Raw genomic sequence first — 13,029 nt, forward strand, 5'->3', positions numbered from 1 at the left:
CTGTTCAAATGCGGATGCGGAGTTTTGCGCATTGTGTGTGTGTGTGTGTGAGAGAGAGCCAAAGAGAGCGCGAGAGAGGGTCACATCAGTGGAGTCAGCTGTCTTAACCGTGGCTTGTGTACTGCAAACACATACCAGCTTCATCACTGTGTCTGTCACGCGACTCTGTTCCCCTTTCGGGCTCTGTCTTTACATTTATTTTGAAAGCTGAAGCTCGCGATTATGGTAAGGGGCGTTACATTTCCGACGAGTGCTTGCGGTGTTCGGCCAATCACAATGCACTGGGTCAGCTGGCCAATCAGAGCAGACTGCGCTTGTCGGAAGGAGGGACTTTGTAGAAAACGAAGCATTTGAGAGAGGCGGGGCATAGAGGACCTACAGTAATGTACAGTATTTGAAAAATAATGTGTTTTTTGAACATTAAAGCATGTCAACATATTCTGTTACACCAAATACACAAAATAATGATCTTTAAAAAAAAAGCACCATATGACCCCTTTAAAACCATTTAAATCTTTAATTTCATTCCTTTAAATAAAAAGACCATTACAACTCTGCTTCGCTTCATCCAAAAAGACATTGTCCAAAACATTGCTATGGCCTTGATATTAGGTTCAGAATCTACGTATACATTTATCACAAACAATATTACATTAATTTCAATTCATTTTAGACACAGGTCTCATTATACATCACATTGCAATCTACAGAAGAGCCTAAAATAAAAGTGAAATAAGTTCAAGGTCACTGATATGCCATGACTGATGAGGCCTATGGACACACACACACACCAGTCATGACTCATTTATACCTGGGAAGCACATGGTTTCTTTCTTGTCATCTCTGTGATCTCTTCATCTGGATCTTGTAAATGCTGTAAATTCAAAAACAAAACAGGCAGAGCCTTAATCTTTCAGAGTTTTTAGTATGCAAGTATTAGTTTAAGAACGGTGTCCTTACAACAGCCACGTCTGCTTTTCTCTTCCTGGGACGCACTGAAATAGTTGTAGGAGCTTCATCTGTAGTGTTAACCTGCTCTGTTCGTAGCCTGCATCGAAAAAATTATATTGTTACATTTCCACATTGGCCTGAAACTCCGTGGAAGACACTAACTGGGCTAACTCGCTGCTGCAACTTTTCCATGTAACTTACACTGATTGTCAAAACCGCCTTAAAAAGACACGAAACCGAAACTTACACTTTCTTGCTTGGCATGATATCCCCGCGTGTGACCTTCTTGAGTGTCGAGAGCCTAAAATATAAAAATGTTACTTTATAAAAATGTCCGATTTGTGGCGTTTAATCCCAACCCCCCTCACGTAAGTCTTCACAAAGCGCTTTGGGCGCGGGGAAGTAGAGCTGGGCACAATGTTCAAGAGGTCAAAACTACACGAAAAACACAACTAATCACTTCAAAACCCCAGATATATGCACTTCACAGTCTATATTTTTAAAGCAACTCCAGTGCATGCCCATATTTCTATCGCTTGTATTAAAACTACACGTTTGCTTTGCTCTACCCATGGGAGTCAGAAAATGGCCGAGCCAATCATTATTCCACATTTATTGAACCCGCTCTCTGAGCAGCTTAAAGTAAGAAACTAAAGACTCTGCAATCCGATATTCCCAAAGTTGCTTCCCCAAACCCTTCCAATGCATTTTACTAGTTCAATGTTACTTTTACCGATCTTTAACAATAACCGCACGATTGTGCAATGCACGTACCTTATTGTGATGCTCTCTGAAAATGCCTTCTCTGCACGGATGTCCTCGAATGCAAAAGTTAAGATTGTGTTACAAAAGCCATTATGTAGTAAAACCGCTCCAATAATCTGTAAGCAGGCAGCATATGGCTAAACTGCGACGTGTTCCGCAGTCTGCTCGCTCTGAGCTGGCGCCAGTAATTTTGCGCCTTGTCTTATAACCCGCCAGCAGTCGTTAAAGGGGGCCGTCAACGCGGGTCATTTAAAATCCCCACTCTGCTATAACGGCAGCGAAGCCCTGCGATCGGTGCCGCTGGGGGGATTGACATCAGCACGGAGCGGGCACGCGAAATCCCGACGTTATACTTCAAATATTTAATGTCAATAAAACAAAGTTTAGAAACGTGAACATTTTGCCGGCAAAATGAGGCTCGTGTTTGGTGACGTCACTTGGGGGGGGGGCGGTCTGAGGTAGCGGAAGTACGTTGAGCACATGGCTAGCAGGCTCAAGAAGTAAACAATCCGAGTGTTTGGGCTAAATAGTTGAATTTTATCACGCTATTATGTTAGTGACATATAAAATGCAATGTTTTGGCTGTGCTGGGTTGGCCGTTTGAGATGTCAAGTGTTGTCACGGTAATATAGTGCATTTTTCTGGTCCAGTTGCTGCTATTGGGTTACGCAGGCAAATCCGTTTCACTATATTGACTGGCGCCCCCTTAGAAATACACTATATACTACAATATACAGCAGCATTTTAAATATATTATCAAATGTGTATTTTTTACGTGCTCATGTAGAGGATTTAATACATGTAGCTTGGGTGTTGTCATTAGATCCGCACTTTCTGTCACTAATATAACCTTTGACCAGTCACATGACCATCAAAACACAAATCTGGGTTTTGTTCACTGAAGAAATGAAGCTTTTCAATCTTTTCGGGCGCTTAAAATCAAATGTCATAGGCATGATTCACGTCGGAGCCTTGCCAGGTAATTAACGCATTTATGTCACCAGCACAAACTTAAAAGAGAAGAAATACTGAACTTTTAATTTATTTCTTTTGCAGGAACCCCCTTGAACCGCGCAGCTATCTCTGAGATCACAGAGGAGGCATGTCGAGAGGCGGAAATTTACCACCACGCAGGACTTGTATGTGTTCAATATAAGTGACATGTAACGTATACATCTATCATCATAGAATTATAATCATATCGCGCTTTCTCACATTCTGGAGTTTATTATAGTAATAGCTCAGTATTAGCTGTGCTTGGATCGTGAACGAATCATTTGAATCTTTTCAATGAATAACTGGTGTCGGATCTTGGCGGATCGGTTTAAACGATTCATGAACCGGTGAAATTCTGTCCGAGCCGTTCTCGAGTCATCTGACTCATTGAACCGAGATTCATCTTCCACATTCCGAGTACAGGAGCATTCGATAGTGAATCTAGGATTGGACTGATGGTGTAAAAAGTTATTTAAAATGCATAATCATGACAGTTATTAGTTATTAATTATAACATTTTAATAATCATTCTTTTGAGAATATGATAAGTCCAAACTGCTATATAACGATAACGACACAGAGGAACGATATAGTTGGAATGGAATCACTTTCCTATTTTCTTTCAACTGATGAAGGATAAAATATTGACAGTCAATCACAAGCGATCCATTTTAAAGAACCTTAGCAATAACGCGCGCCTATATAGCAGAACATTATCTTTCGTTGGTGTAAACATCTGTATATTTGTCATTCTTGGTGTAAACATGAACTAGGACTGAACATGAAATTGCAATAAACAACTTTATTAATGTAATATCGAAAATGGCAGATGGCTTTGTTGGAAAGTTTTAGTAAGAACTTTTCAACCGGTTCTTTGAAACGAGCTGTTCAAAAGAACCGTTTGGTGGAAACGAGTCAGAAAAGTCTTTGGACTGACTACTCGTCGCTTCTAGCCAGTACGGGTGCCTGCAAGGCTCATACCTAGCGTTCTTTAGGACATATTTTTCCATGTTATTTCAAATGTGACTGAACGAAATTACACCAAAACAGTCTTGTATATATTAGACAATAGATGTTACCTTTGTCATTTGTGTTTCTGGCCAGTGTGCTCAAAGTTTGATTGCTAATTTCAGACAATTCTGTCTATGACAGGATGGGCTGATCATTGAAAACATGCATGATATTCCATACACCCTTGAGGTGGGTCCAGAAGTGTGTGCATCCATGACAGCTGTGTGTGCAGCAGTCAGGGGCCTGTATCCATCTTGGCCGCTTGGTGTTCAGATTCTCTCAGCTGCAAACCAATCAGCATTGGCTGTTGCCCTGGCCTCAGGTGTTCGCATGACTGTACAAACCATCACGAATGCCATTTCAAACCCAAGTATTCTCTGACATGATATTTAATGAATATTAACTTCTCCACAGGGCTGGATTTCATCCGTGCAGAGGGGTTTGTGTTCTCACATGTTGCAGATGAAGGCCTGTTAAATGCTTGTGCTGGTGAGCTGCTGCGCTACCGCAGAAGCATTGGAGCAGAGCATATTCAGATCTTTACAGACATCAAGAAAAAGCACAGGTATGATCAGATATGAGTACACTACGTGCAACTGGCTGGCCACAAAGCTCTAAAAGAGGCACAGCACAGTGTGCTGGTTTCTGTGTTATTGTGTCACATGATCACATCCACATGAGTTATATTTGAAAACGGTCATTACAGTGCTCATGCCCTAACTTCAGATGTCAGCATAGCTGAGACGGCCCAAGCAGCTGAGTTCTTCCTCTCCGATGGAGTCATCGTCACAGGAACTGCCACTGGAGCGCAGGCTGATCCAGAGGAACTGAGGGGTGAGTCTGGCAGCCTAATGGCTTGATACACTTTAATGTGACTGTAAAAGTGGTGTGTGTATTTTTATGTTACATACTACATCTTCATTGCATCATTAAGTAAATTGTGATGCTATCCAATATGTCCTCTTATACTATTCGATGCACAGCATTTAAAAGATGGCAGGTTTTTGAAAGACGCCTATTATGTTCACCTAGGCTGCATTTATTTGATCAAAAATACAGTAAAACGGTAATATTATGCAATATTGTTACAATTTAAAATATCTTTTGCTCTATTTTAATATATATTAAAATGCTTTTTTCTTTGATGGCAAAGGTGCATTTTCAGCAGTCATTACTCCATTCTTCAGTGACATATGAGCTTTCAGAAATGCTTCTAATATACTGATTTGGTGCTCAGGAAACATTTCTTCTTATTATCAATGTTGAAAACAAATGAATACGAAGTTCAAAAGAACAACACTTATTTTGAACAGAAATCTTTAGTAACGTATTGTAATGTATCTTTGAGGAAAAAAGAGGTTGAGGTTTTCTTACCTCAAATTTTTGAACTGTAGTATAACTTTTGTATTTGATGTATTAGACCACACTGTGGCCATCCTTGTATGCTGTGCATGTTTGAATTAGGCAACTTTGATCTGCCACAGTACAAGCCAACTTATCTCATATGTCATTCTGACATTTGTCTGCAGCTTCCTAACATCTCACAAAACAAACTATATCTAATTATAAATTTACTGATGCAAACATCATTCGTCAAGGTATCTTATGATGATCAGTTTATCATACAGAAAAACAAATTGAATGAACTGTAGCCTGCAATGACAGGATGCTGTTTGACCTATTTGGTCAACAACATGTGTACAGTGCCACACATGCACAAACAATTTTCGAAGCCTTTTGCTTTTCTATGTCCCTTTACACTCCGACACTGCATTTCACTTTTTTTAAAATAGAAAATTAATACTTTTACATAAAAATATCAGTAAAGACTTTTACATTGATACAATTTATTAATAGTTCTTTTTAACTTTATATTCATCAAAGGATGCTGAAAAAAATATCACGGTTTCCACAAAAATATTAAGCAGCACAACTGTTTTCAACATTGATAATAAGATTATTATTTTTTTATCTTGAGCAGCATAATTTCATCATTTCAGAGGATCATGTGACACAGAAGACTGGCATAATAGCTGCTGAAAATTTAGCTTTGCCACCACAGGAATTAATAAATGAAATATATTAAAATAGAAAACGGTTATTTTAAATTGGGCATCATTTCACAGTATTACTGTTTTTACTGTATTATTTATCAAACAAATGCCGCCCAGGTGAGCAAAGCTGTACAGCTTTAACACTAATGCATAATTTTGTGATACGCTCTCAGTGTTCAGTCCCATTCAGAGGTTAATCTGCTAATTTAGAGGTTAATCCGCTTCTAATATCTAATGGAGACCATCAGCCAGGTGTGTAAGTCCTTAAAAACAGTGGTGTCCTTTGGGCAGAAAGGATGCCACATAGTCTCCTGCCCCGGCCTGCTTCCTGCCCTCCCTCAAAACCAGTGGCCTTGTATGGGCTAACATAGACACCAGCACTGCCAGCTATTTTAAATCCCACTTCCAGATGGCTGGTGATCATGGAAGGCTGTAAACATAGGCATGAAAACCAGGCCCAGCCTAGTCTGCCACTGCCCTGCTGCCTACTTTGGACTTGTGCCTATTGCCTCCCTTAGTTCTGATCCATTGGACTGGGGAAGCTGTCAGATGGAGGATGAGCCACAGTCTGCCAGAATCCTCATTACTATGAAGGAACAACATGTTTTTGTATTTTTATGCATGCATGTAGCAGAAAGATGTTCTCACACTCATGTTTTGCTGACCCGTTTTCTGAGCCCTATTTGTGTTACAGAGGTTACCCAGTCTGTCCGGATCCCTGTTCTCATCGGCTCTGGTGTAACCCATGATAATGTGGAGCACTACCTTCAAGCAAGTGCCATGATCATTGGCTCCCATTTCAAGAAAGGAGGTTACTGGGCAAATGGTGTGGATACTGAGAGAGTCAAAAGGCTCATGGGGAAGATGCATGAACTTCGGGAGTAACTTGTAATTCAGTTGTACAAAAAAAATAAACAAATATAAACAATTTGAAGATCAAATATTTATTTTTCACTTTTTAAAAGGTTTTATCAAATACATTTGTGAAGATAAAAAATAAAGCAACACCAAAAAGGCATTTAAATATACAAAGTCAAATAACAGTTATGAATGAAATAACAATATGAATCACTGGCAGTAAATCACAGCATATTGCTTTGTCATGTGAGCAACATTAAGATAGACTTTCACCTTAATATTTGATGTAAAAAATGCATTGCCTTGTACAGTACAGTTTATTTTAGGCTTCAACACTGAATGTTTTTTCTTTCACTTAATATGCATGCACCAGTCACAGCTAAGCTAAAATAGAAGCACACAAACATCATTACACTGTTTAAAAACGTTAAAATCCTAAACTATTAATGCAGCTCACTTGCAGTTTTGTAACACATGCTTTTCAGAGTTATTTCAGTGTCGGGACTATCAGTGAGGCTTTATCCCTAAGATAATAAATAACACTGCATTTATCAAAACATTTTTCATAATCCATACAAGTCTCACAGGGGAATGGTTTCATGGCATGATTTGCAAACACCCCTTTAAAACGACTATTCATTTATCACAAGGCTGGTTGTTCAGTGGTTTCGGATGCAATTGATTTTTCTCAATAGTTGTACAGACGCTGAGTGGGCTGTTTGAAGTAGCCATAGCGGCGCTCTGAAGTTGAATAGCGTGTTCTTGCGAGGTTCTGCCTGTTGAGGGCACCACGGGTCAGCTTTCTGTGCTCATTATAGACTCTGGCACGCTGCACTGAGAGCAGAATGGTGCTGCAGGGCAAGGGGCTGCCCCATGCAGCTAACCGCCACGAAATGTGACGTCTGATTGGCACAGGCCTAAAGGGGTAGATTGACCAATCACAAGCCAACATAACCACAGTTACAACATGGATATATAGGTTACATATCAGTGTGACATCAATGGATTTGTTTTCTTCATATTATTTGGGTATGACGTTTGTGCTGTCTGGAGCCATAAATGTGGCCCATATGGAATGCGACTCAAATTCAATCCACAGACCTAGCTTTTGTGTGTATGTGTTTTTAAAATATTGTTTAATAGATCATTTCATACACATCTTATTTACACTACCATGGGGGCCATTAAGATTTAAGGTTTAAGTTTTTAAAAGAAATAAATTTTATTCAGTAAGGATGAATTAAATCAAAAGTGACAATACAAATTAATATTTCAAATAAGTGCTGTTCTTTTAAACTTTATATTAATAATATTAATAATAAAAATAACAGGTTCCACAAAAAAAATATTAAGCACAACTGCCTATACTAAGCAAACCTGTTTTCAAAATTAATAATAATAAATATTTCCAAATCAGCATATTAGAATAAGACAATGAAGACTGAAGTAATGCTGCTACAAATATCATAAATATCTTTTGCCAGGAATAAATTACATTTTATGTTCAAATGGGACTGTTATTTTTAACTAATATTTCACAAAATTGTTGTTTTTATTGTATTGTTAATCAGTTGCAGCCTTGTTGAGCATGAGACATCTTACATGCTCAACCATTACAAAAAAATCTTACTGACCCCCAACATTTGAACAATATGGTGTATAAACATGTCATTTTAAGTTATTTAAATAATGAATATTAGCACTAGAAATGATACTCGCTAAAAAGTTGTAATTGTTGTTAAATGTACCTAGCCATGTGCCCTGTTTCTTCATCTGAGCCAGGGTCTTCCTGATCACGCCTCATTTGGTATACAGACATGCTGGGGTGCTCGATCAACAGGTTCTCAAGAATGTTTGTGTCAGCGGAGCCAAGTGACTGATTCTCTGCACAGGAAGCATAAATGGCTTCAATTCAACAGCATTACTTGAGTGAGTAAGCTATACAATATGAGGGATACTGGGACTAGTTGCCACACAGGTGTGTTTGCCACAAGGACGATGACTAGTTTTACGTTTTAGACTGTAAAGATAAACAATTGTATGCAATAAAACCACACTAGGATACATTCAGACAAAATAATGAAGGTTGTTTCCCTTGTATATCCACTATAAAATACACAGGCTAGAAATGAAAGTAATGACACTCTAAGCCTGCTCTGATGTGATTACTATTTACACCAATAAACACAAGACTTACTGTACTGTAAAAATCAGTCACCTTTTATCAATAATTGAAAAGTATAACCAAAAATATCTCACCGTGTATCTTTATAATAACCCACTCTCCATCATCAAACTCGAGGAGGTTCGCACAGTTATCAGTTTCTTCTGCAACATCGCTGTCTTTCTCTTCTCTTCCCACCAGCTGTGCAAGGATTCTACTGATCATTTTCTGTGATGGTTTTGTAAGACTGCTATCTGTTAAAAAAATATTTATCAATGAAGAGTTATGTTGCCCTCTAGTGGAATCGACCCCCAATGCAATCTTTTCCTCGCAGTAAGATATTGAAATGAGCATATTTTGCATGCAAGTGCCTTTCCTTCTGTTGGTTGGAACTTGGTGATGGAAAGTAACGTGCAAAGAGTTTCAGGTGTCACATCAGACACCGTAGAGAGCTTTACGTAATATTAAATGTAAGGTTATGTTCTGCTGGCCTGGTACAACTAATGCACTTGGCACGTATCAGCTTGAACTGAGACATGGTGTTCTCTTCCACAGATGGCTTATTTTTAACATCGTCTGGAATTCCTTTCTAAATGTAGCTTGACTATAGACTAAATTCATGTATGAATCAGAATCAGATCATCAATACTCCTGTACAGGATCAGATATGTGCAGGCATGTCATCCTAATCTGCTAAAGGCAAAAACTAGGAGTTATTTTTGCAAACTTGATTCTATGAGCCCAGTGTACAGACACAAAACATTTTTTACAGGTTTGAATAGCATCCAGCTTACAAAGATAACTTATTTGTACACACCAGATGACTTAAACCAGCATGACATTTCACAAATGCCTAATTGTTTATAGCACTTTGTAGGACCCTTTAGAATATAATTAAAGTTTATTTGAAATATTGGTGATGAAAACATCTGCTTGACGGTTCATTTACTGTAATTTGTTTAGTAGGCCTATTTTTACACGAGTTTACGATGTTTCTTGGTCTTTTTTTATCATCAGTCAAAAACTAAACACCGTTATGTTTATTAATAATACCCTAAAATGATCCCCAATACACGTCAGTGAAGTGGGACAGGAAGGAGTGATCAGCTGTAGCCCTGACCATGTAAAGCAGTTAGACTTGTTTACTGAAATAACTCTACCATAAAGAAGTATGAGAATAATCAAATAGGCGGATTATCGAAGAAACTAACGACATTAATAAAAAAAAAACAGCTTTTGCTTTTGTCTACTGTCCTTCAGAAAGTTTCAGTGGCGCATTTTAATAAACTAATAAACAGTGTTTAGACATATTTAAGTGTTTAATTACAAAACAATCAGCTTAATTTAACTGTACAGATCAGTGCAGTTTCCTCGAGAAAACAAAACACATTAACAGGTTAGCTTAAACGGCAAAGAAATGTGACATTTCAGAAAGATGCGGTAAAAGCGTTATAACAACGTTTAAGATTGCCCACCTTATTAGCTGTCAGAAATGTATTTTTTCAGCTTGAATGCTTCTGTTTTATTTGTATTGTGTCGCAGTCGCTCCTGTCGGTGTACAGTCTTGACTTGTTTATGTACCCGAGGCTCCTCCCCCTTGTTCTTGACTGTACGAGGCGGGGCGTCAGTGCTATTCGCACATGCGGATGTTCTTGTTTACATATGGATGTGTGGATGGTGTTCACAGATATCTTAAACAACACTGAAGAAAAACATTGATTTATTCGCAGCCGCAGACGCTGACTGGTCGACTTACCTCCTACCTGCTCACTTGTCAAACTGACTGGTGCTGCACAATGTGGGCTATATTTATAACAGCAGGCCAAAACCAGTCTTTAAACTGAGCCTAACAAACCGAGACAGTGTATGAATTTCAGAACTTAGCGAGTGTAACATTGTTTCAAACTCTGTAATTCTTTTTTTCTTTTGCACTGTCTATAGCATTCCTGTAACTTAATTAATGTTAAGTAGGCTACTTGTTAATGTTAAGTTCTTGTAACCACACTATGGTGGGTTGTAACAGCAACTAAAAACATGGACATTGTAAAGTTAGTGCATTCATTTAAGGATTTATTTATTTTGTTCAAAAGAATTTTGCCAACCCTACCACCACATTTTATTTAAAACCTTTTTTTTTTTCTTCTTTTTTTCATTTTTTATGCTTTTGATATAGACTAAAAAACAAACTTTTTTGCCTCAATTTTGCTCCTGCAGCCTAAATCTACTTTCTTTCTTTCTTTCTTTCTTTCTTCTGTCACTTTGAAGGGCAGTGTTGCCAGATTGGATGGACGATTACCAGACCAAAAGCATGCACCAAAAACCGCCCAAAACTTTTACTGTCAAAATAACGTGATGGAATATGTAAATCAAGGTTGATAAGGGCCATTTTAACTCCTTAAAACAAAATGTAATGACGACAAAATAATATAAATATAACTTTAGATAAATTTCCCAGGTAAACGGATCAAATCGGGGCAAATAGCCTACGTTAAAGATAATTAGGCTACTGAACATGAATAAAATATGCAAGCAGACACTGTCAAAATGGCAATCAAGAAATTAACCGATACCCTCGAAACAACACAGCAGTCGGAATAATCCAATTCAAATGCAAAAAGTGCCCAATATAAGTGATAGGAAAAAGTAACTTAATTAGCAGGTATTTCACACTCGTTTCATGCACACACCATGACAGTCAAAGCGGTGTCATTCGTTGATATACTGAATTATAATACGACAAAAAAAATAAAATAACAACAACAAACTTCGTGTCGCTCTATAATTTTACTCAGAACTAGAGGAAGCCTCTTGTTACGTTCATATTGTAGACCATAATACAGAACTTTGCACAGTCAAAACTAATCAAGTCTAGCAGTTTTCAAGGATTTATCAATCTGGCCCGTTTAAAAGATAAAAGACCGGATTGTATAAACCGACATATTTAGTTTCGGTTTTGATTAATTAATTCAAATGTTCTCTGATTTCGGAGTTGCAGTGATAGAGCTGGCCTAATCCCGGCTTAATCTAAACCCGATCTACATAATATAGCATATTTGTGATTTTGCTGTAAACACACGTTTTATAATGCACAACTAACAGGGGAGCTCCATTAAGTACACATACGTCTCAAAAGTGGATTTACATGAACCATATATACATCTTAAAGACAATTACTAAATGTCTATTTAACATCTGACAGGATAATCTTTGATTAGTATTGCAGATGAGCACATCTAATAGACATGAAACAGGCATCTGAGTGATGTATGTGTGCTATTATGTAGAATTCACTGTTGTCAACACTGTTTTAGATGAATGTAAGTCATGTAAACAAACACATCTACATAAAGTAACTAAACAAATTATCTATTTTATTTGTCCATTTGTAATATTGATAATTTAAGGAACATTTGTGTTGAATAAAAAGCGAGTTACATCAGCAATTACCTCAACATGTAAATGCAGTATTGAGCAGATAAATCACAGAGGCGACTTGACTCTTGTGCATTTGTTCAACTAGTGTATATTTATGTATAGCTATGTAACGAAAAAAAAATTTTTTTTTAATTTTAAGTAAAAAAAAAAAAAAAGTAATATAATTATTGGTTAGCATTTATCATTATTATTGCATGTAAGTGTTGGGGTGGGCAAACGATGCAATTCATTCTGGGGTAATCTTAATGTTTAAGTAGTAATACTTAAATTTTTAGAGTATAAAATCAACAGTCTTCTCCAAAGGCGAGATCTTCGAGCAGCTGCCCGACATATCCTTTGTGCAGATATTGCAAACACTGAATAAAGCTCTTCTGATTCTGATAAAACAGTTTTAAAAATTAATGTGTCCATCATAGTATGAGATAATATACACAGAAAAAAAGCACAGTGAAAAGGTTAAATATCTTTGAATAATTCATCATGATGCATTTTTTTAGAAGCCTGAGGGATGAAACGAGAGTTAAATTCATTCAACAAGAAAAAGAATCAAAGGAGATTTAAGCCACTTTTGCTTGTGGATAAAACATTTTGCACAAAATAATTAACAAGATATTCAAGAGATAACGATTTTGGGTTTTCGTAATAATAAAAAAAAAAATGCTTTAAGGATAAAACTGGATCACATTAGTGGAGTTAAAAATATAAGAACTTAAATCAACCCAAAATGTATTGGCTATACTACAATCACAAAAAAAAGGGCAACTGTTTCTTCAACAAGACCACAAAATGGGCAAG

The 13,029-nt window shown here is 37.4% G+C and overlaps 3 protein-coding genes across 4 annotated transcripts in view; 1 reads left to right on the plus strand and 2 right to left on the minus strand.

The window, feature by feature from the left end:
• The window catches only part of ccne1 (cyclin E1), a 9,426-nt gene extending 7,525 nt beyond the window's left edge, over positions 1 to 1,901 (minus strand). For both annotated transcript variants that reach the window (XM_016497124.1, XM_016497123.1), the window contains exons 1-4: positions 1,726 to 1,901; positions 1,199 to 1,252; positions 961 to 1,048; positions 812 to 874 (exon numbers count right to left, since the gene is read on the minus strand). In XM_016497124.1, coding sequence (XP_016352610.1) covers positions 812 to 874; positions 961 to 1,048; positions 1,199 to 1,215 — 168 coding nt within the window. In that variant the 5' untranslated portion in view covers positions 1,216 to 1,252; positions 1,726 to 1,901. The remainder of the gene's footprint in view (positions 1 to 811; positions 875 to 960; positions 1,049 to 1,198; positions 1,253 to 1,725) is intronic.
• Positions 1,902 to 2,137: 236 nt separating this feature from the next.
• On the plus strand, positions 2,138 to 6,687 carry LOC107696663 (uncharacterized protein F13E9.13, mitochondrial). The gene is made up of 6 exons (XM_016497125.1): positions 2,138 to 2,695; positions 2,773 to 2,855; positions 3,865 to 4,045; positions 4,138 to 4,288; positions 4,430 to 4,557; positions 6,472 to 6,687. Exons 1-6 carry the CDS (start codon positions 2,581 to 2,583, stop codon positions 6,660 to 6,662), a joined length of 849 nt encoding a protein of 282 aa, XP_016352611.1. The 5' UTR covers positions 2,138 to 2,580; the 3' UTR covers positions 6,663 to 6,687.
• A 58-nt stretch (positions 6,688 to 6,745) lies between these two features.
• On the minus strand, positions 6,746 to 10,378 carry LOC107696618 (tumor protein p53-inducible nuclear protein 2). Its single transcript, XM_016497054.1, has 4 exons — positions 10,275 to 10,378; positions 8,895 to 9,053; positions 8,384 to 8,519; positions 6,746 to 7,552 (listed from the first exon to the last, which is right to left on the minus strand). The coding sequence occupies exons 2-4, from the start codon at positions 9,022 to 9,024 to the stop codon at positions 7,324 to 7,326; spliced, it is 495 nt and encodes a 164-aa protein (XP_016352540.1). The 5' UTR covers positions 9,025 to 9,053; positions 10,275 to 10,378; the 3' UTR covers positions 6,746 to 7,323.
• Positions 10,379 to 13,029: the final 2,651 nt, after the last annotated feature.

The sequence above is a fragment of the Sinocyclocheilus anshuiensis genome, unplaced genomic scaffold, assembly GCF_001515605.1.
Source record: "Sinocyclocheilus anshuiensis isolate Anshui unplaced genomic scaffold, SAMN03320099.WGS_v1.1 scaffold502, whole genome shotgun sequence".
Classification (NCBI taxonomy): domain Eukaryota; kingdom Metazoa; phylum Chordata; class Actinopteri; order Cypriniformes; family Cyprinidae; genus Sinocyclocheilus; species Sinocyclocheilus anshuiensis.